The sequence below is a fragment of the Dreissena polymorpha genome, chromosome 15, assembly GCF_020536995.1.
Source record: "Dreissena polymorpha isolate Duluth1 chromosome 15, UMN_Dpol_1.0, whole genome shotgun sequence".
Taxonomy (NCBI): domain Eukaryota; kingdom Metazoa; phylum Mollusca; class Bivalvia; order Myida; family Dreissenidae; genus Dreissena; species Dreissena polymorpha.
Window position 1 is genome coordinate 32,499,585 of NC_068369.1, and position 24,160 is coordinate 32,523,744.

Below are 24,160 nucleotides of genomic sequence, written 5' to 3' on the forward strand. Positions count from 1 at the left end.
TGGCAGCTTTTGTCTAATGTTCGTGTAGGCTTTTGTTTTCTTAAATAACTATATATTGAACATAAATATAACATATGACATAACCGCAACTGAGAAAGATGTACATATAAGGCATATGTCCTATACTAACGTGTTAAGAGGTCACATTCATAAACCCCAGGCACAAACATTTTTAGAACATACAATAAGATTGGTTGCATTATGTTAATTAGTAGGCATACCGTATACCAATATTGGATAATTATACTATTGAATTACAATTGTGCCATAAGGCTGTATATGTGTATCCAAGTAAACTCTTTTTAAGTAAATAGTTCTCATATCCCTGTTCTCATGTCGCAAAATGATGCATTGATCAAACATAAAATGAGCATACATGCAACAATATTACATAGCGAAGACAGGCCAAATTTCAAACATAACAAAAATAAACATATAACCACTAGTGAAGCTCGACTTACCTTTTTTCTGTAGCACACGATGACGACAGCTACGATTCCAATTGCTAGCATGATGCCGATTGAAAAAGGGGTGCCTCCTCCTACAGCTAGATACTCTGTCAACACAATAAGATTAATATAACCAAATACCGCAATGGCATATATTAAAAGGCTTGCAACTTTCGCCACACAATTATAATTATTACAGAACAAATACAGCTCATCGTCAAAATTACAATAAAGCAATAATTAACTCACATGCGTCAAAATAACAACAATTTTGTTTATGCATTGTACTAACACATGTGAGAATGTTACAGTATATGTAAGAGAAGGCACTTTACTTTTTCTTTAAAATAAAGTAAAGTAGATATTCACAATTTGCAATTGATTGAGGAACAAATATGCAGTAAGATATCATATACAAACTCCAAACTCTGATAAAATATATTCTCTATATATTTTTGGCTCTAATTGTATTTGCTTTATTACAGTGATTAACAAGACAGAAATAATTATGTTTAAATGGTAGAAAATTGTAGGAAACTCGAAACAGAACATTATACCTATGACTGTACTCGTAGACTTGCTGTCAAGTAGACCGGATCGAACGTCATCTGTGGTAGTAACCTTCGGACCTTCTGTGGTGTTTATCTCTGGCACTATTTGGAAATATTTTGTGTTAAACATGTGGGCATCCGTGGTGTTCAACGTCAGGCCATATGTTGTATTAACTAACACCAGATTTGTGGTATTAATCACTTGGACATTGGCGGTGTTAACCAATGGAATACTTGTGTTGGTAACCACTGTGTCATATGTTGTGTTTGGGAGCAGAATACGTCGACATCGAATGCAAAGCCGGTGTAGTGTTTGATTCCGAAGATTTGGTAGAAGTAGAATAAGATGTCAATACAGTTGTATCTTCGGGTGAAAATGAATGTAATCAATGATGTTGTTGCATTTACACATAAACGCTATCCAAACCCAAACATCTTTAGTTATATATAGGAGTCAACCGACTGTGGCCATTTTACTCCTAATTATTTTGGTGTGCACGGTTTTCAAAGGTTAAATTAAAACACGATAAGCCGGTAAAAATGCGTTTGTTAATGCGTTAGTTTGCTCATTACATAATGTGTATCCTAGTTTAGTTTGGGGCAATCAAAATAAGTTTCACACGTTGACGTGTGTCTAAAAAATTGTTCAGTGTTTTAAGCTTCACACATGTATAAAAAGAGCATCAGTCATATATATATATATATGGGTATAAACTCATACGTGACTATATACTTTAAGTGTTGTATATATTCAATTGCAACATGACTGTACAACTAAACTTTTCTAAAGAAACACAGTTTTATGTATTTTAGTCTCACAGAGAATAGAGCTATACAGCTAGAAAGTAGTTTTGAACAAATAATGTTTTGATGTTGTTATAAAATAAATTTAAACTAACTAATGAACTCAGATATTTATTGGCATGCAATGCCTATTAATATTTAACGTGTACAATTGTTGATTAAACATCAATAATCTCCTGAAATGAATACATTTCCGTTTTATAATATGCTAGCGTACATTTTAATATCGACTCAATAATAACATCATGACTCTATTAGTACGGTAACCAGAAAATATAAACGGTAAAATAAATCGAAAACAGTCTACGCTTTATAGCACTTTTTGAACATACGCTTCTCGATTTTAATGTTATATGAATAATACATACCCGGAAACGGTTGGGAAATTATTATTTACACCAGCTAATCTGTATTAAAGTCACATATATTTCCATATAAACCACTTGAAAGCATACAATACATAGGTTTGTTGTAAATTGATAATATCACATATACCGTTGATGTTTATAATCCCCAGAACAAACATTCCTGACCAGCACAGAAACATGGTTACTTTAGACGCCATGCGTATCGAATGCTATTTTAACACTCGAAAAGCAGTAATGAAGTTAGAAAAGGAAGTTTTCAACAAATACAATAAATACGTTTTGAATAAAATCGAACCTTAAGGGAAATAATCAAATACGTTTTGAATAAATTGTAACTTACAGAAATTAGTAAAGAAGAATAGAATTACGTTACAATTACACATTAACAAAATCAAAATCAAAATGTTAAAACCTCACTTTTTCATACTCGAAATGTTTCCTTATTTTTTACAATAAACTCTATAAAATAATACCAGTATCGAGTAATTACAAAATATTGAAAACAATGTTCGATTATATTGTTGTTTTTCTACCAATTATCATCGTTCGGAATTCTGATCTACGCATAATATCGTTTAGGGCGTTATCCACGATACATGTAGATTTAAAGTCGCGCATCGGTAAAAACAATAGATTGCTTATTAACCGATTGATAACGATAATGCGATATATATTTCGTGTATAAATAGCCCACAGTTTTGATTGAGAACTTAATTTCCCTCTGATGTTTTCAATTTCGGGATCTTCTTCCGCATTGATAACGAACAGTTTAACAAGGCTAATATGTGCCTTCTGAGTCAAACTAAATGTCAGCGATTTCAGGTTACATGTAGGCAAAATGGCGAATACATGTAGGTAGTTCGCGATTGATACACTACAGTTCTTGGAATTTGTAATCGACATGGTTTAAAATGCACAATCAGTGGCAAACAAATTGCTCCGAATGATTCGGTATACTCGCTTTGGTTGCCATTGTTAGTTTTACGAATTATTAGCTGATATCCTTTCACTATGGACGTACATACATTTCGTGTTTGTTTTCATATTTAGAACACAACACAGATCACGTTTATATATATTTTATATCTTAAACATTTTGCAAACATATAACAATAGATTTCTTCATATTTAAGTACCCTTATATTATCTTATCTTTGTCCGATACAAACTAGGCAAATTGTTTTTAATATCAAATGAAATCATGCATTATGGGGAGGGGGAATGGCAATCATAGAGTAAACAAGTTTGACATATTTTAGTTGTACTATACGAGCATTTCGCTGCTGATAATTGCTACTCTACAGTTTCCATTGCAAGATGTAAGAGATGTGACCGTTATTCAGATGTCTTTGATTCAAGAATAACAATTTTTAGTAAGACTGGAATACAGTATGAACAACGGTCCTACATATCAGCCCATAATCAAATTACAAACATTTGATATGACCGAACTTGGAGTCAAACTAACGATTCCCCTATTTACAATCTAGCGATCTGTCTACTGAGCTAAATTAAAAGCAGTACAATGTTGACCTGACAAATAACTTCCATGATCTTTGCATCAAAGTTACACCAAAAATGAGTATCCGATGAAAACAAAATTTAAACGTTTTAATGTTTAAATAATCAATTTCATATAATTATCCCTACAAGCAGTCTGATGTAATTATTATTCAAATGCTATTACGTATAAATACATGTAAAAATAACATACCTTAATTTTGTTATTAATTTAATTAGTAAAAGCAATTATACACTTATACTGGTTAAACCCTCTTTTGTATCCATATATATTTTGCTATTCATCTTAAAGTTTAAAAAAGATAGTATCGATGAATTTGATAAATCGTTATCTGATCAAGATTTAAGGCGCTCATGAGTTTCCTTACCTACTTTTTTTCATTGTTGGGGTATCTACTTAGTCGTGTTAAAACGTATATGTGTTGCCCTTCACATATCAGTAGCAGATCGTTGACAATAGCTTCTCACAGCATTTTATATTTTATAGTATGTATGTCCCAGATGGAATCACAAAAACAGATTAGACGATGACATGCAAAAGTGTTGTGAATTAATGACTGTTGTTATGGTTTGTTTTCCACATCAAATGAACAAATCCTATCAATATGTTTAGGGAATAATGAAAGTCTACCTATAACCAAACCATCTGCAGACTAAGAGAAATTATAAGCAAATGCAAACATTTGTTTTAGTCATATTATTATGCATTATGTATGTGTTCGCAAAACGTGTAACCGCTTGTCTATGTAAATGCAGAAAATCGTAAAATTAACGCATGCATCAACACGATATTTACTGTACAAGGCCATGCATACATGTCTTCAAATCTTAGAGTTGTTTTTTAATCACATCCGAATGCGATTGTAGAAAGATACGAACTGTTATTGTGATGCCACGTTCGTTTCACACTTATCTCTAATTGGTTATACTAGCTACATTTATAATATATTAACACGTGATAATCGCTAACAAACTGATATTTACAGCATGTGCATGTTAAAGAAAAATGTTGATATATTAAGAGCATGATAAACGTATGGTGTGGTTTATCGATGAGGTAAGCTTGAGTAGCACGTTTTGTTAGCTGCGCAGTTTCTCGATGAATCATTCGTATGTCTCAACATTTAAATGCATGTGCACATTATTTAAGCTTAATGATTTAGCAATATACAATAGTTCTGACGTATTTAAGGGACAATTATATACTACCAATAACTCTAGTTCTGCTTAAAGGTTTGAATCACCGAGCGCGCAAGTATTGTATTATATACTTAAAGGTGACACACTTTCGATAAGCAAACGTATAATTGTGAAAACAACTCAACGTCGAAACCTAAGATGTATTCTTACTTTAATTCGGCATTAAACATGTTCTACATTAAGCAATATATTTTTCTTTGATTTTCAATATGAAATGTTAAGTAAGAAAACGACAAAAACAATTCGTAATAGCCACATATAATACTCGTCATTCATCAAATGCATCTATATAAAGTCATAATTTGAATTATATTCCATGTATCACGTCATTGTGTGTGTGTGTCTTGTTGTTCATTCATCCGTATGTGTATAATGTCGAACCAAACAAAAAAAACAAATGCGATAATAATAGACTAACTATACATATAAATACGATGCTTTCTTTACAGTCAATTGTGCGAATGTTGCGTGTCGGTGCTGTATAGGCTACACACACCCTGGTCAGTGCTTCCCGATTTTCGGGTTTTAATAACTGCTCCGCTCATAATCGGCGCCTGAGGCCGTCAGACAATAAAGTTATCGACCGACATTAAGGAGATGTATTATTAACCTAAATGGTATGAAAGTCAAAGAATGACCATGTGGTTGTTGGCATGTGAACATATTCGTATAAACAATGTAAACATTTTCCATTTGTATGTAAACTGAAAACTTACATGCAATGCATCGTATAATATGCCACGAGCTAGTTAGTCCGAAAGTAAAACTAATTAGGGCCCTCATTCACTCGGCGTCTTGGGATGAAAACTGAGAGTATTCATTATGTTCTTTTTTATTAGAATGTTCAATTGTTTTTCTTTTTCTTAAAAACGTTTTCATTGACTTATCTCTGCAGTAAAGCTTCCCTGTGCCCGATAAATGAAGACATTTAATAAATACAAAAAAATTGTGGAATATTCTTCCTAATGGATTATAAAAAACACAAACCAGTCTTTGACGACTGCACGCATGAATGTATTAGCACTACTTAAAATTGAGTCTTTGAGGTTAGCACGTTGAGTCAAATAACATTTGCACGTTATAAGAAATCGTCTCAAATCTGTTAATAAATCACCTATAGCACATGTTAAATAAATGTCACATTATGAAACCTTTAATGTATCTGGCTATGCTAGTGAACCAATGCATATGTATCATAATAACAATATGCAATATACATAGATCAATGCAACGTACCTTACAACAGCGGTGACATATTACAAAATAAGAAAACAATCAATACCAAAAATAGCAACACGAAAGCGTAGGTAGGTGGTGGCGTCTCCCGGATGACAAGGCCCGGGCCTCTCCAACGGAAAATGGCCACCAACCGTTGATACCATAGTCTGTGGCGGAGCTGGATTCAGAGCGGCCGGCGAGATCGCGGTGGACACAACCACAACATCCCCCAAGCCCCAAAACCGAGCACAGGTTGTGCTTATTTAGTAAGTATTTTACTGTATGATATATGTTACTTGCATCAGGTTTAGGCACGTGACGAATATCATACAGAAAAATAATTACTAAAAAACTAGATGTAAATAAATATTCCATTGATTAAAGAAAAATAAGTACCGCGCTATGAAGCAATTGTATAGCGATCATGCATATGATTTTTGTGATAAGTATGCATGATAATGAAATTAAATGCATGAAATGAGAAACTATTTGTCAATTATAATTTGTACGCAAAAGATGAACAGTCCTTAAGAATGACAATATCTAAATTATATTGTGCAATGAAATCACAACATCAATTATATTGTCCCCATTTTTAAGTGAATACATTTTTTGTACATACAATGCAATTCATCCATTCTGTTGAAATATTGAACAAAGCGGCGGAGATTTTCAGAATTGTACGTTTATAATATTGGTTGCGAAGGTAGAATGTTGATAAAATTTACAAATGGGTATTTCATTAAATGTTTGCACGATTGACGCGTTTTTAAAAAATATAAGAACATTGTATAATTATAAGTATAATTTACCAATCTTGTTGTCTTGCTTATTGTCTTTTTAATTGTTAGTGCTGTCGTTCATGGTAAACCAGGCACATGTCCTGTGCCGTCTGACGCTGGGTTATGCTGGGAAACTTGCAGATCCGATTATGATTGCCCGGGTGTACAGAAAAAGTTGTGGGCATGACTGATTTAAGCCCAAATATGACTTTCGAAAGAGGCAGTTACACAGCGTTTGGCTTTAAAATCACACTGACATTTTCTTCTTTATGATTGAATTTATTAAATACGTGAACCTACCTTTGTTTGCAATAACATATATGTATTAATCTGTCTGACGTAAAATACAAACTTTGGATGCTGATTAGTCAAGACCAATCGTAGACTATATGTCAAATTTATGAACATCGTATGTCGTCGAAGGTAGCAAATGAACGTCGATGTCATAGCAAAGTAAGATCTCTTTTGACTTATAATTTTTTCTCTGTAAACATTATTTGAGTCGGCAATGTGCTGCGTATGATCACCACGCGTATCCTTCAAACATCATAGCAACATCAATACGTCGAACATATGTGAGTCGTGTTTGTTTGTAAAATGCCAATGCATCAGGTCAATGTCAAAGGTCAAGTACGTCAGTTGTGTTTCCGCTTCACACGTGTACATGAGACGTTGTAGTGCTCACACTTATCCGAAGGCTGTATTTAAGACCAATTTCATATATAACATTCTGATTTAGGGTCGCGTGTAAATAGAAATATTTTACTGAAAGAGTACTTAAAACACATATAAAAACATGTGCACCATTTTTCAGTTTGTCATATCGTGTTATGGTATCGTAGTTTTGACGAAAACGTTTCTTTTTGGAAATGTACCGCATAATTCTCGGTCTATATTACCGATTGAATTATATTATTTTTTTATAAATATAATTATCATACTATGAACTCAACCACTTGTGTTTTTGTTTTGTTTGTGGTTTCTGAAGTAAACATGACGCTATGTTAGTTAATGTTTATTATTATCCGTTAAAATATCATAAGGCGTGAACTGTATTATACACATGGTATGAAGAGAGGCGTTTGCCGGTTAGCTTTAATGAATAAGAAGAACGTTTAGTACATATGAGAATAAGAGCGTGAAAAGATCTAGTTATATATGATAATTTATAATACAGCAAGCATGTTTTAGCATGTATTCAACTATAATGTATTCATTATTTTGATAATTTAAACTCTATCTTCTAATGAACTAAAACTAAATAAATGCAAAAACTATATACACATCCGGGAAGTTTCGTTTCCATAGCCATGTTTATTTTCTAACGGCACTAGACGACATGTCATAGTGATTCTCCATCGCTTTAACGTTGTTTTGCCCTTTGCCTACATGATCATACTCGTCACCAGCAGAGTTAAGATGGTTGTAAATGTTGTTTGAAATTTCCTTTCGCGAGTCCTTGAATCCCTTGTTAGTGTAATCGTAGTCGTTGTTGTCCTCTCGTGAATCATCAATGCTGGCGTATGTGTCATTCGTATCTATCTCTTGATACGTATCTCCATCAAAGTTATCCAACTCAAGCGCATTTGCTGTTTTTATTGGTGGTGAGTTTCCCTTGGGTTGTTTCTCTAATACGAAGTAAGCATCTCCTGCTTGTGGAGGTATGTCTTGAAACGGCCGATCACCTTCATTCTCCAACACAAAGTATGGATGCACTTCATTTGTTGAAACACCGTTGCTGTTTCCTTTATTTGGTTGTTGTTTTTCTAGAACAAAGTAGTCGTTTACTTCTGTTGGAATGCCATTGGTGGCGCTTATCTGCTGTTTAAATCCGTCTTTATCTAACACAACGTAGGCACGGGCCTCTGAGTCGTGTTGACTCGGTCTGGTATTCGTATTTTGATTGGTTACATCTGCGTTCGCGACGGGATTATCTTTATCAGCGTCCTTGGTGCATGCGCTTTCCTTCTGCAGGGCAGTGTACGTTTGGATGGACACAGAAGTTTCTAGGGTTTGGAAGTATGCGGTGGATTTATGGGTAACCCTTCCTAATGATATGGGATGGTCATCGTCTCGGTTCACCAATGCTGATCTCTTTGTGTTTGCGAAACACAATTTATTCCTATTAGATATATACATACATATTGTTTAACCAGTTATCTTAGGTAGATTATGAAAACTAAATGAAGTTAATTAGCTGTACAATGTCTATAGTATAATGGCGATATTACAAAACGTATTATAACAGTTTTAATCAATTTTAATAATGTCCGGTAACATATAAAAGCGGTTAATTAAGCATAAAATATGTTGGATGTAGCGCGTAAAAGATATTGAGTCAAATAAGTCAATACAGTCAAACATTTAATATCACATATCACGGAAGCAAGTTCAAACTCACCTGTTCCGCAGGACCAAAATAATCACAACAACTGCAACCGTTAGTGCGACTGTAACTGAGACCCCTGCTGCAACAACAGTAGTCGTAGAGCCTAAACAATCAATATGTAAGTAATAATAAGTATTTGTTTATGCAGTTATAACCAACGGTATGGGGTTTCGCTGCATAGGAATTACAAACAAGCGAGTCGTAATATCCATGGTTTATACCAAGCATCAAAACTACAAACTATTTGTTAGTGTTATTATTATCGACATTATTTCGATTCTCCTACGAATTTATATAATATGACTGTATATAATTAGAACTATATTAATTAATGATATGCCAATTTCCGGCGAAAACCATGCACGTATGCGTTATCGTGATATAAACAACAAAACGTGCACAATCACATCGGCTTAATTATTAAACATCACGTGAATTATCAAATTCACATCAGGCATTGTCAAACATAGTAAAACATGTATTTCTAAAATATTCAAAATACATTCCAAATTAATCAAACGTTAGAACGAAGTTGTGGAATTTAACATCATTTATGCACAACTACTGTGCCTTAACTTCTCTGCATATTTTAGAAATTATTTGCTTGGAAACACTTTTAAACACGTCCATTTTCCTGAAGAACATCTTGTAATTTCTGGAACTTCATTTACGAAATTATTCTACACCAATGTTTTGTAGCAGAATTAGCCACACTAATTTCCTCTCTTTGTCTAATTAAAATAGGTGGCGGGTAACGGTAGACCTGATGTTTAGTTCGATGTATTACTTGTTTTACTTGAATAATTTGTTTGAGTCAAATATAAAGCATATCATCAACTGCGTTATAACATCGGGAATTTTGAATTACAAACAAACATGCTTCAAGTTTTTAATACGCATTGCACTGTGACAAAAACAGACTTATAGTTTTTACGTTAGGTGTGGATCCAGATTAGCAGCCACATACATTAAGTCCGATTTTCCTAAAGGGTTGCTGATGTATTTCATAATTGATAGGAAAACGAAAACTTCAAAAAAGCCGTAACAACACATTGTATGAGTCTACCTTCTAGGGAAGCCTGTTGTTTTGAAGCGTTAGAATGATCGTCCGTTGTCGTCGAAGCAGTCGTTGATTGTGTATTATTCAGTGAAGTTGTGGTTACAATCGCTATAAACAATTAAAATGTGAACACTTTTAACAAAAATAGGCCAAAGTTGAGCTAAACATTTAATGAACATTGTATAATTTAAAACCAGAGAAAACAATCCTTAAGTACTGCGACATAAATATAATTTTTATAGTTTTCGTGTATAGTTAAACGATTTCTAGAAGGCGGTTGTTATAAGAATCATATTGGCGACATCAACACATTATCAATACGCCTTTAATCAAATTAAACGATATTGTTTGTATCTCCTTTCTAACATTCTATTGTGTTTAAAATCGCACTTGGATAAATATATTAATTACTTACTAGTTGGCTTTTGTCCTATACATAAGACATGCTTGGGCTTGTTTGCGTTAGCAGAAAACCTGATCTCTTGGGAGTTAGGACTTACGTAAGCAAACATCATCGGACCAACATTGGTACTTCCTATTAACACGATTTAATAAAATATAAGATCAATGCATGTATATATGTATGTAATGTTTGTTTGACGCTTGTTTGGTCAATGAATATACAATTTAAGCAGTATGCGTAAAGTTGTTTTTTATTTAATTTAATTTTAAGAATAACTTGTCATTATGCTACAGTTGAAATAATGTTAAACATTGTGTCTATACATTATACAAGTAATTATGTCTGAAACAAAATTGTGATATTCATACAGGTTATAGTATTGCAATACTAAGTTCTAACACATACGCTAAAAACACACGAACACACGAACCATTTCCTTGCTGGAGAGTCCAGTTCCGAAAGCTATTTGTGAACGCCTTATTGTCGATATTGTCGCTGTTGTAGCCTACTGCTGAAGACGGTAACGAACTTTTGTAAGCGCAGAAGTCATTAGCTTCATTCCAAGCAGCAAACGTTTCGTCCGATACAAACTGCTCACCGGTTTCGGCTTTAATTTAAATTGCGTAAGTTTGTTTTTTCTTATTTTCATGGTAATGGTAACTATATAATGACATATTTTATCCGAATACTGTCACTTTTAATAACATCAAATTTCGCAATAAATTTTGAATGTTTGCTTTGAAATGTGTAGAGTATCATTCCGTATTAAGTGCTTAACTGATAATTCAGAAAGAATTGTATACGTTTATTGATGAGCTTTCGTGTACTCCTTAATAAACAACTTCCATATACACTATTTTGCCTTTTTTGACTATCACATTTTCATACAAATTGTCAAACTTACGTACTTTATTTAAACAAAATAACGTATGTTCATATGTCCGTACTAATAATAGGTTTTGATTCGTTCGAATGCTAACGTGTGATCATCGCATTCTGGATTTTAAATATACTTAATGTAACCAAATTGTACATCTAGCATAAGATAACATTCAAATACCGGTTCGACACCAAACGCGCCTCTCTTTGTTTTCATCTTTACACTTGACCCAAGCCGATTTGTTGGGCTTGGAAGCAGATGCCATGCACATATTAGCAATTGTTGCTTTGTTTTGCTCTATTGAAGTTATATCTGAAAGGAATTAAATTGTTTTTACTCGTTAGTTGACCTCATTGATCAAACATTTGAAGTCATACATACGCGATGACTGTCTAACTGATTAGCGTGTTTGAACTGACCAGTGAATTTCAGAAACCATTTATATTAGTGCATATAACACTATAAGCGAAATCAGTTTGATAAGATCTTTGTTCATGATTAAAAAACGTGAATAAGTTACTTCGGTCATACATGAAATATTTACCATTTGTAAAACTGTATATGGCTTGCCTATTTCCTTTTCCACAGACGAAATCCTCATGTGCGAAACACAATGATCTCAAAAGGCTATCTGGTAGTTCATCCACACATGTGCATTTCAGCTAAAAATGGATAGTTCTAAAGAAATTGTATGAACTGATATATATTCTGAATGGAAGAACTGTCCAATGCAAATACCAGTTGATGATAATATTGTTTTATCCTGGTTTTGTAACAATTGGTGTTAAATTGTTAACTCGACCTTTGGAAATTCGACATTATTCTATGTCTACTCTAGCGTTTAGGGAAACGTCGGCCACCTGCAACTCCGACCGAATAATAACATATTTCGAGCGTGTGTGTTCGTGTATGAACCGAATTTATGCCGTGCGAGATGTCGAGAACTATCGATTAGACGGTGATGACCCTTTAAAAGCATTATTTGAATTATCCGAAGAGAATGGAAAGGCGATGCGACACTTGTATAGTCGTTACGCTGAAACGACTTTTTAGAAAATTATAATCAACTATTATATTATATAAGGACTTTTCTGTCCCGCGAGATCGCATGAAATACTGACAATTTTTCTGAATATTTAATGGAGGATTATCATCATGGGGTAAACGTATAATCTTTACGGATGGTTCTAATTGATTTCCTTTGTTTTGAAATTATCGAAAAATTTAGGACTCAAAGTCGGAAGTTGATGCAACATTTCATAAAATGTAATTTCAAATGCGCATTTTTGCAGTTCGTTCCAATGCGTCGAGCTTTATGGATTTGTTGCATATGTGTTAGCATTTTTTGTCAGCCGACAAATATTTGCCATGCGTTAACGGTTATGCGTAAAATTCCTGCAGTGATCCAACACAAACATTGCACATTACTACAGCTACACTGTGCCAACAAAATCTACATAACAATTTATTTACTTCAATAGTTTAAACTCCGCAATGCAATTTTTCAGCTTAATGATCCTTTTTGAACTAAGATCTTTCACATTAACGTCTGCTCGCAACAACATCATACTTCTCCTTCCACATTAGAAGCACTTTGCCCGCTCGTCATATACATTCATTTACCTTGTATGCGACCAGAGCTCCGTCTTAACAAAGATAATACAACAAATTAAAGCTATTATAACTTGGTACAAATTAGCAATTATGACCAATGTGCTAATAGAATAAAAGGAATGCTAAATATCTTAATGAACAGGAGTTGATAGAACTTTCACTCATAAAGAACAATGCTTATGTAGTATAATTGATACCCGTAAAACTGTAAAAAATGGTATCGTAATGTAAATGTGATGTACACTGTTTAATTAACAAAATTCGAGCATTTGAAAACCATGCGTACTCATATACAGGGAATATATTATTTTGTAGCTTTGTTAAGTGTTGAAATATTGCTAATATGACTTTCAATCAAATTATAGCGCGATCTAACACTTAAGTCAAAACATATTTTACAATTACATACTATAGTAGTATATGTACTTAATGCATAGTTTTGTTAATAAGCAGTGTTTCTGTGAGCAAGCTTTCCACTGGTTAAATAATGTGCAACTGTCCATTTAAAATGCATTAACAAAATGTGTTGACGGACAAGCAATTCGATAACTTAATATATTGGACAATGGCTGCCTTACTGGTTTCAGAATTGAATATTCTTAACTCTACATCACAACGACGACGGATGACGTACACTGACTGACAACATCATTGGACCAGTGAGGACGTCGCGCTTATGTTACATTTACACTCTGTATAAAACAGATTCATGCAAAACAATAGAAATAATAATTCATGAATCCCTATATAATTAAATAGTAGATTTACCTCTTTGGAAGAACAATCAAGTCCGAAGTAAGTTCCATTGCACGCATAATGACAATCTACTAGACTGGTTACGTTCAGATAATCTGGTGTCGTTAACATTGTGCATCCTGTAAATAAAACGGTTAATAACCAATGCGGCGTTAGGATGATCATAATGCAAATTTACAGTTATTAATCAATTTTTATCATCATTTATAACCAAAATATATATGTACACCAAATTCAGTGTAACACTGTTCTTATTCATGTATTATATGCACTATTGTCTTTTTTTCATCGAGAAATACAATACCATGATATTCAAATTGTGTAAGGGCCATGAAATATCCAATCCAGACGTCATGTTGAAGCGTCGCATTCAGAATGATATTTCTTCTCAGAATAATTGTCCCTGTATCAGTATCATGCCCATATTCTGGCTGTGCCATCCGACAGTCCTTCGGTACATTATTCCAAGAAGTGAAGCTCGTTGTAATGTAGTACTCTTCGCCTGTAACTAATCCAACATTATACATGTTAAGTTCGAGTATTGCGAAAAGTGTTTGTTTTGTTTTACAATACATACCAAATGAATTGTTAAAAGTGAGAAAGGTTGTATGTAAGAACAATTATGTTACTCAGTTTGCCGGTTTGTCAGAAAAATGTTCTTCTACATCTCACGAAAGATAATATTGAAACTTATGTTATTCTTCTCAATATTAATTGTAAATTCGCAACACACGTGTTGTATGTCCATTGATAAATTCGTTCCTTTGTTATATGCCAACGTATGAATTTTAACTTGAAGTATGTTGCCATCATGAAGGTGAAATATGAAAAATACAGCAATGCACAAGTTCTTAAATTAAGTGCCCTTGAGCTTAGCTGTTTTTTATGACAGACGCATACACTATTTTTACGTTTTGGGTCGAACTACTCCTACTTATCGCAAGTTGTCAAATGGCAACTCGAAGGGGTAATATGCAATACTCAATTTCATGACGTGTGGATATATCCAGAATCTGTTAATGTTAAAAGCTTGATTGTATTGTTTCGCAAAAGATTACATGATTTGTTTATTTCAAATTGGCGAACTAATGTTAATGACACTTTATCACTATTTATTTACAAGGAATTGAAACCCATCTTTGAAAGATCCATTTACTTTGAAAATTCTAAATTTAGAAACATAATAGAAAAATTAAAACTATCTTCGCATGTTCTATATATAGAAACTGGCAGGCACCAAAACATTCCAATAAAGGAAAGAATCTGTAAATTATGTACACTTAATGAAATTGAAGATGATTACCATTTTGTTTTGATTTGCCCTTTGTATGATTATTTTAGAAATACATTTATACCTGATGTTTACAGAAGAAGACCAAGTATGTTTAATTTTTTACAATTATTCAATGAGACTAGAAAATCTTAACTGATACGTCTTGCTAATTTCTGTATTACAGCATTTTAACTTAGATCCGAAAATATATAGATAAGTTTTTTCCCCAAAATTGGAATTTTGTATATATTATCTAACCGCATTATTTTTTTCAATCAATCACGGATTTTTACATCAATTTAACTTTGTTGAACAATAATAAAGAGCCTTCTCTTCCATATTACATTCTCACAAAAATCATATATTAGTTAAAATGCATAAACACAATAATTATTGTTGTTATTTTAATGCATGAGTATTTATGTGTATTTATTATTGCTATATTGTTATTTTGACGATGAGCTGTATATGCTTAAGTCGTAAATAAACTATCTGTTCTGTTCTGTTCTGATTTCCATGACTAGTGATCCAAACATTTTTGGAGCTAGTCACGCGTTTATTAAAGCTATACTTTTGACTCTTTTAGTTTCCATAAAAATTCAACGATAACAGTTGCGATATGTTCATGTACTCAGACAAACCCGGAATTCATTTAAAAGAATAGTGTAAACGAAACACACATGTTTTTGAGTTAATAAACATAAGTATATTACGGATGTAAATATTACATATTTGAAGCACAAAAATGCACACACAGACATACGCAAACAATATATTTATACCTGTGGCCAAATTAATAAAAGGATAGATATGTTTTAAAGAACAAAAAGGTTTTTACCAGCGTATATGTTATAGTTTTATTTTTATATAAATAATGTTGTTCTTGAAGTTTATAAGCTTTTTTCTCTCGGCTATGTATATACGTAGCTGATTTGAAAAGTTTTGGTTGTTTACACTATGTAACAATTATAAGTGAAAACTCTAAAAACAAAACAAAATGTGTGAAACATTATTTCAATATTTAAGTGACATTAGACACATCTAACAGTATATGCTATGTTTATAGTTGTCTATCGCAATCGTTGTTTATTTTTGGTGTTTTCACTTCATATCCTCTTATATATTTGTTAATGCAGCACCAACATACTAAAACAGTATCCCGGAAAGAGAAAAAAATAATGCATTTGAATATTAACAGTCGAATTCGCCAGCATATATATATATAGTGCATGTAATATTTGAATATAAATTCAGTTTTAGTGCAGATTCGTTCATACGACACAAAGACACAATTTTGTTTTACGGATCATTGTAATTTCCTGCAACGATATCTATTCATACGGCACACGAACACTAACTCCGATCCTCATAAAAAGATGCGTATGAAATCCTTGCAACCTCTCCATAGCACTCCTTCATATATTCTAAAGGAACTCCGCACATGTTTCGGAGTCATTGTGTGATGTCAAGAACTAAGTTTCATAACTTAGACTTGCTATGCATCAACATTTAACACGTTAGTGTACTCAGAAAGTTGTTGTAAGCGTTTCATTTGTATTCAGGTTCTTTATGAAAATGCATACAAAGACCTATAACTGTTGTCAGCGTTTTAAAGGTGTATGTTCTACTATGTACGTATACAAGTCAGGTTCAGCATTGCGTGAAAGTTGAAATTCAGATTTAAAAGTGCATGCAACAAGTAAGTATAACTGTAACTACTATTCATTTGAAACTTCAGTCATGTCTTTCGGGCCATAAATAACTGACCTAGGCGCATTCCTCTGCCATGTAATGTAGCAAAATCATACCAAGTTCATACGTACACAGTCTGTTAACGTTTTCTTGCAAACAATGCAAATCTATGTGCCTAGAAAAATACTGATCGTTTGCAAACCAATACAATACGTTTAAATCTTAGCGTTGTATACCGCCAATAAACATAATGTTCACAGTTATAGTATAAGTATGAACATTGTTATGAACATGCTATGTATAAACATCTGTTTAGACTTGTTTAGGTGTAGCCATTGAATCATCCTGCATCGTCTTTTATCAGTTTTCACTAACTTACTTTCGGAAAAAAATTAGCCAAGTATTCATGAACATGATATATTTATGCTCCTGATTAAAAACAACTCGTCACATACATATATGCAAGTTATCACACATACAAAATATGTATCATCCGTCCTTCGTTAAAATCTCTTTTCCTCAAGCTTGACTTTAATATGCATAGCTCATAACTTTCAAGCTTTTACATAGCACACTATACCGATCCTTTCCTATTAACAACTGTCAACTCAAACTAAAAAAATCCGTATAAGGTATTTTTATGGAAAATGAACAGTGTAAAAAAAGATAATTTAATGTAGATTGTTGGTTATTATATTTGAACCTGTACCAAATGATCGAAAGTTGTATACACTATGACATGTTCGCGAATGAAAGCAAACATAAACACACAGCCAAAATACATTTAATACAATTAAAATCCAATATATAAATTACTTTGTGTTAACTGACATATATAAAAACAAATCAAAACCACAAATAAACGTCCATAAATCGACATTGTAACTATACCAATACATGCTCACTGTGTGATCTAAATTTGCGATGTGTGTATGGTATTCGAGTATATTTAACACTTGAAACCTTAAACAAGGAAGTGTTGTTAGTGGTGTAGCATTAAGCGGGCCAAGAAAACTAAACGCTTTAGTGGGAAAAAACTTAATACCCTAGATCGGTTTATACTGCTATATATTTTCCGCAAACCTGACTTCTTTTATTTCTGATTAACATTTAATACCCGAGTTATGTTTCTCAATATAACAATATTAAATTTCTAAGCGGTTTATGTATAAGAAATTGTGACTTTCACAATGATTAAAATCAAAAATAAGAAAGTAATCAGAACGCTTAAAATGTAGGAATATTCAATTATCCGACCGACTTATGTATATTATGTATGTTATAACACAATTAATGTAAGTTATGCTCCTCGATTAAATATACCAGGGTTACACTGATTTAAGGATAAACCCATCTGTATATAAATTCCACAAGTTATTAGTTTCATGTGACAAATCAGTTATTTCAAATGTATGTAAATATATGAAGGAAGCTCTTGCTATAAGAAATACAATTCTAAATAATGTTGTTTAAAAAATTCATTACCGCTTTGATGGAATTTACGCATTCTTGCAATAGATTGTGTTTATTTATTTGTGTATTCTTAAATGACCATTTATGTTATGTTATGTTTAAAAATGTTATTACCGCTTTGATGGGATTTACGTATTCTTGCAATTGATTGAGTTTATTTATAAACACCGCTTTGATGGAATTTACGTATTCTTGCAATTGATTGTGTTTATTTATATTTGTATCTTTAAATGACCATTTATGTTATGTTATGTTTAAAAAATGTCATTACCGCTTTGAGGGAATTTACGTATTCTTGCAATTGATTGTGTTTATTTATATTTGTATTCTTAAACGACCATTTATGTTATGTTATGTAATGTAATGTTGTTATACCTATTTACGTGACAGAGAATAATGTGTATATTTGTGTATGAAGACGATGTACTTATGTAAACTGTTTGTCTGTCTGTCTGTCTGTCTGTCTGTCTGTCTGTCTGTCTGTCTGTCTGTCTGTCTGTCTGTCTGTCTGTCTGTCTGTCTGTTGTCTGTCTGTCTGTCTGTCTGTCTGTCTGTCTGTCTGTCTGTCTGTCTGTCTGTCTGTCTGTCTGTCTGTCTGTCTGTCTGTCTGTCTGTCTGTCTGTCTGTCTGTCTGTCTGTCTGTCTGTCTGTCTGTCTGTCTGTCTGTCTGTCTGTCTGTCTGTCTGTCCTGTCTGTCTGTCTGTCTGTCTGTCTGTCTGTCTGTCTGTCTGTCTGTCTGATATTTTGTTTTGCTGCCATTTTGTAGAAAATGCCCGAAAAATGAACAGGAAACAAAAATGTTTATTTAATAAATTTGCAAGGTTATTATATTTCCAACAAAAGTCATACATCAAGTCATATATAAGAAGCATATCTAATTGTAATACTTAATATTTTGTGTAGTACAATATGTGATATCAATGTTTATGCTTTATAAAACATTTAGTTTAATATTTCGATCTAATATAAGTTTCATATTTAAATGAATTAATCCCGAATGTTGTAAGTAATTACACTATGAAATGTAGTTTCCGCGAGAGAAAACACAGTAAAAGATAAACAAAATGTGTGAAACATAATGAAAAACATAAAATTGAAAAATTAAATTACGTTATGTCAATATACATAGATACATGCATAGACCGGATACTACAACTTGTTCATAAATTGTCATTTTAACCTTGGAAATACATTTCGCGTCTAATGTAGTGGACCAAGTTTAATAAACAAATAGAAGTGAAACTCCAGTTGCTCCATCAGTATTGCATTCGTATTATACACAATTTCGTGGCCCTATACTTATGGCAATTGACCAATTGCCAAAACAGTACGGCACAATACGAAACAACATACACACATAGTAGAATAAAGCTGGGGTCACCGCCTTGGAACGGTCAATGCTAAGCACTTGGGGTTTAAACTTACCATCGGTTAAAACTTCGCAATTTATTTAATATTGTACACACATGATTGCTGCTTTTATTTCTGAATCAAATAAGAGTGGGAGAACAGTTGAAACATTGTATTGTACATTGGTTATTGATGCGTTTATTTCATATCGTTTTTTATATCGCATCCACGAACACGTCTATAAAGTGTTATCGCATAGCTTAGGTTTATTTGCAACATCATAAAGTAGTTTCAACTGACAAGTTAACGAAATAGGTGTTTTACTGATCAAGTCGATAATCGTGTTTTGAAAATAGACTTTAAAGTCGCTCCACAAATGTGGATTATGCTTACCAAACTGCAAATGTGAAATCAAACTGAACAAGTACTAGATACTTATTGTTATACATTATGAATACCGTTACATGAGCTTCCCGACACGGATTTTAACTCACAGGTGCTGTGAGTTTTGTTTGTGGTGCCAATATGGATGAGATGGTGTTTTTAAATGTATGCTGCCGCCCCCCTCCACCCACCCCACGACACAAAACCTCTCAAAAATTCAATATTCTCCAGTAAATAATAAAAAATAACCCTCAACTGGGCTCGAACCAGTTACTCATGGAGTAAAAGTCTATCGCTTAGACCACTCGGCCATCCGTGCTCTTACAATGAGTGATGCATTTTATACTTTATATAAACACTCCTCGTAATATCGCAAAATACTACGACAACAACATAACTCACCAAATTATATAATCGTCTTATAATGTTCAGGTTATTAAATCGTCAAAAGATGCATATACTGGATATTGTATAGCATGGTAAATGTTCCATTATACTGTTCCCTCACGGATATCATAACTATAACGAAAATTTGCGAATCTGAAACATTTTTTTGTTAATTGTGTCGATTTACCAAAACGTGAAAATGCCCCTTTAAATGGTATGTGGTATTTTTTCCGTGTTGCTTCTGTCAAAATATATTGTTGTATGAATATATGTATGCAATATTTGGAATACTTATTACGCAATCTCGTTTCGACTGTTTGAATTATGTTGTATTCACGAGTTAACAATTTGTATTTATATCGTTGTAAAACATTCTAATTAGTATGTGTCATATGCATGTGTTTGTTAGAGGTGCCTACATAAGGACACATACAGTGTGTGTTTCGTATTCCAAATAATTATCTTGTGATTACAAATGCATCAACATTTTAGATGTTTCTTGTTAAATCCTAATAACTTATACTAAATTTTGATAATTATTTAAACGCGGAATATAAAATAAGATAATTGAACGATGGTTTTTGTAATTAAATATAGTGACAATTTCGGAAATAGCTCACGTATTGGCAAGTGCTTCTTGAGTGAGTAAAACTTCCTGGTATGACTTACACTTGTTCACAATTTCTTATCACGATAATACACGCCGAATCATATTGTTAAATAAACTTTCTTTTTGAATTTCTGATATAGAATAAATTCTTCAAAGCCTAGTTTCTGCTGCTGTTGGACCAGGATAATTTGCAATCTATATTTGTACCTAAATATCTATGTTTAAATACAGTTTTAATTTTTTCCCCAGTATTTAATTGTTGGTTTATTAGTCACCATTGCAGTATTTTTAACATGTATACCGATGCAACTGTATTCATAATTTCATCCCCAACCACTGCAACATGTATTAGCCAATATATACTGTTTAACATTGAATATGTCAAACTACAGTTGACTGTTAAGACTTTATGGTTACGCATTAATAAATCAAAATAGGTGAAAATGTAAAACGAGTAACGACATAATGGACTCAGTATATAAGTTATATAACGGTATATAAGGTGATTAATGGTATTTATCAATAACGTATTGGTTGTCAGGATTAGCACCGTGATTTGAACATGCCCTGCTCACCTCGGCGCCCTGGGTTAAATCCCCGTTTGTGAAAACATATGAATAATGTTGATGGACACCATACCGGACAGGTAGGTTTCCTTCGGGTACACCGGTTTCTAACCATAATAAAAGGCAACACCACAATTGAACACCTTTCATTAACAAATTGAAATAGCTGGACATAGCAGCTTTATTTCGAAATTCGTCCCAACTTGTGTGAGACTCGTCAATTAATTAGGTAAGAGTGCTTGGATTACTCTGTGTCCACACATACTGTAGCCCCAGACGCGAAAGGACCTCATACACTTCGAAAGTTTTTATAACACCACCGTATCGTTACACCAATGTAATTTTAAAATACTGTATATGTAGGTCTCTTTACGAAATCAGATACATGAAGATGTACATTTATAATACTATGAAACAATGCATTTACCCTTAACAGTCGCCGTAGCCAGTATAAAAGCACACACAAGTTTGTGAAGGCACATTATTTTTCCGTTGTCAACGGCCCTAAAGATTTAGTCAGACTGAATGAGGAAGTAAACTTAGCCCAACTACGCAGCAGTACGGTAAATAAAGCGTGTATTCCCGAAGAACTTTACTTTCAGGTCGACTAGCAAACGTGCATTTAAACGGTTTGTTGTCATATTTTTCGTTTGCATATACTCGCCTGGGTTTAAGATCCACATGTGTGAATAATGAATACATGAAAAACAAGTTATACTAACTTAGTATGCAGTCGTAAAACTGCCATAAAATAATAAATCTATTTATAAATAAATAAATAACAATATTGTATTTTACAAAATTCCCATCATTGGCCATGTTTGTGTTATGCTGATATATATTTCATAGAAACATACTTATCAATAATGGAAACTAGTTTAAACACCATTTCTTTCGTTGCAAGTATTTCAAAGAAACGGCATACCCAAAGTTTGATAATTTCGCTGTTTTTACGACGACAATTCCTTACCCAATGTGTCTCTGTGGATTAATTGCTCTTCTGTGGAATACAAATGTAGCTTACAACTATTTCTGAACAATTACAATTACGTTTTTGCATAGTAGCTGTTTAATATCTTATAGATACATGGAACAAACATATGCATAAGCTTCGTAGGTGTGTGACAAAACTATCGACCCGTTATACAACGTCAAAAAGATAAATTATGACGTGACTAGGTAAACAATAGACAGAGTGAAATATCAGTAAAGCACTTAAAGCACCCACATAATTTATGTGTACGTTCTGTTTGATTTTATATCTCTTTTCATTTTGCAGTTGTCGCAGATGTTGTCCAATGGAGTGTTTAAGACCTTCTTGGAGAAAGGTTGATCAGTCGAAGATTATGCTATCTGCAAACATTAAGTGCTCAAAGATGTCATTACATTCTGTCCGTGTATAATTATTTTACTTTTGCAGTTATGATATCATATAATAAAATATGTTTAACATTATCAAATCATTGTGATTAAAACACTGAACACTATAACCGCTATGGCAAGTAACCCATGTAGAAACTGACTTGTATTGTTTGATGTCACACCTACAGAGTTGTTTATACACCTTGTTGATGAAAACGTTTTGTCTGAAACAACAAGGTCAGAGATGGGGGTCAAACTCGAAACGAATCGGGAGTAAAATTATTTTGACATATAATTATAAAGAGTAATACAATAAATAACCTCTTCTCTGAAAATTATGTCCCAGCATTTTGATATTTTGTATACAAATATAATATTGCGGTCATCTATAAATTTCGTTTAAATCATACTTCTGAATTCAAAACATGTTATGCTTAGTGTTTAACTAATTTGTAAAGTGTTATTTATCAAAGTAGTTGCTTTTTTTCTTCTCTGAAACAACAAGTATCCGAGCTTTGATATTTGGGAAGCGACATTAGAAAGTGATCCCCTACGACGTTTGTTTTAATCGTCATCAGTTTTAACGATCGACGCCAAAGTGGTCACATTATTAATACATAGTTAATTAGCAAGATAACTTAAAACGGCTATATTAAAAGGAACCAATGTTTAATAATTGCATGTGTGCTATGAAACAGTGTACAATTATATTCTACTTATTATGTCCAAATCATGTTCCAGTGATCACCATTGGCCACCCAAACTTAACTGTTTTATACTTCGTATGCAACATTGCATAGTGGGTCTCTATAAAGTTTGTCAAAATCATTTCTTAGGGTTAATAACTGGCAACACCAAGGGCAAGATTCGTTAATTTAAACTATCTAGCTCGGACAGGCATGTTCTTCTCTAAAAAAACAAAACAGTACACACGTTAGCGATATGAGACCATATTTGCCCTCTGTGTGTTGCTGTACGTATGCAGTGGCCGGCTTGTATTGTATTACAGTGTATTGTGCATGCAGTTTGCCACTAGTCTTACTAGCCGAGGACGACAAGATTTCCTAA

At 33.0% G+C, this 24,160-nt stretch overlaps 1 protein-coding gene across 1 annotated transcript; it reads right to left on the reverse strand.

Annotated features, from left to right (window-relative positions):
- Nucleotides 1-7,895: 7,895 nt before the first annotated feature.
- LOC127860333 (uncharacterized) lies at nucleotides 7,896-22,240 on the reverse strand. Its single transcript, XM_052398341.1, has 10 exons — nucleotides 22,158-22,240; nucleotides 14,300-14,503; nucleotides 14,008-14,114; nucleotides 12,170-12,287; nucleotides 11,806-11,937; nucleotides 11,176-11,352; nucleotides 10,758-10,877; nucleotides 10,349-10,450; nucleotides 9,295-9,385; nucleotides 7,896-9,015 (listed from the first exon to the last, which is right to left on the reverse strand). Exons 1-10 carry the CDS (start codon nucleotides 22,210-22,212, stop codon nucleotides 8,208-8,210), a joined length of 1,914 nt encoding a protein of 637 aa, XP_052254301.1. The 5' UTR covers nucleotides 22,213-22,240; the 3' UTR covers nucleotides 7,896-8,207.
- Nucleotides 22,241-24,160: the final 1,920 nt, after the last annotated feature.

Bases quoted from the DNA above. Each gene is read 5' to 3' on its own strand.
- LOC127860333 (XM_052398341.1), bottom strand. From the start codon at position 22,212: ATGTGCCTTCACAAACTTGTGTGTGCTTTTATACTGGCTACGGCGACT. The intron at 11,353-11,805 runs GTATTTGAATGT...TTTAAATTAAAG, and splicing joins GCGCGTTTGGTGTCGAACCG to CCGAAACCGGTGAGCAGTTT. The intron at 10,451-10,757 runs GTAAGTAATTAA...AATTGTTTATAG, and splicing joins TATAGGACAAAAGCCAACTA to CGATTGTAACCACAACTTCA.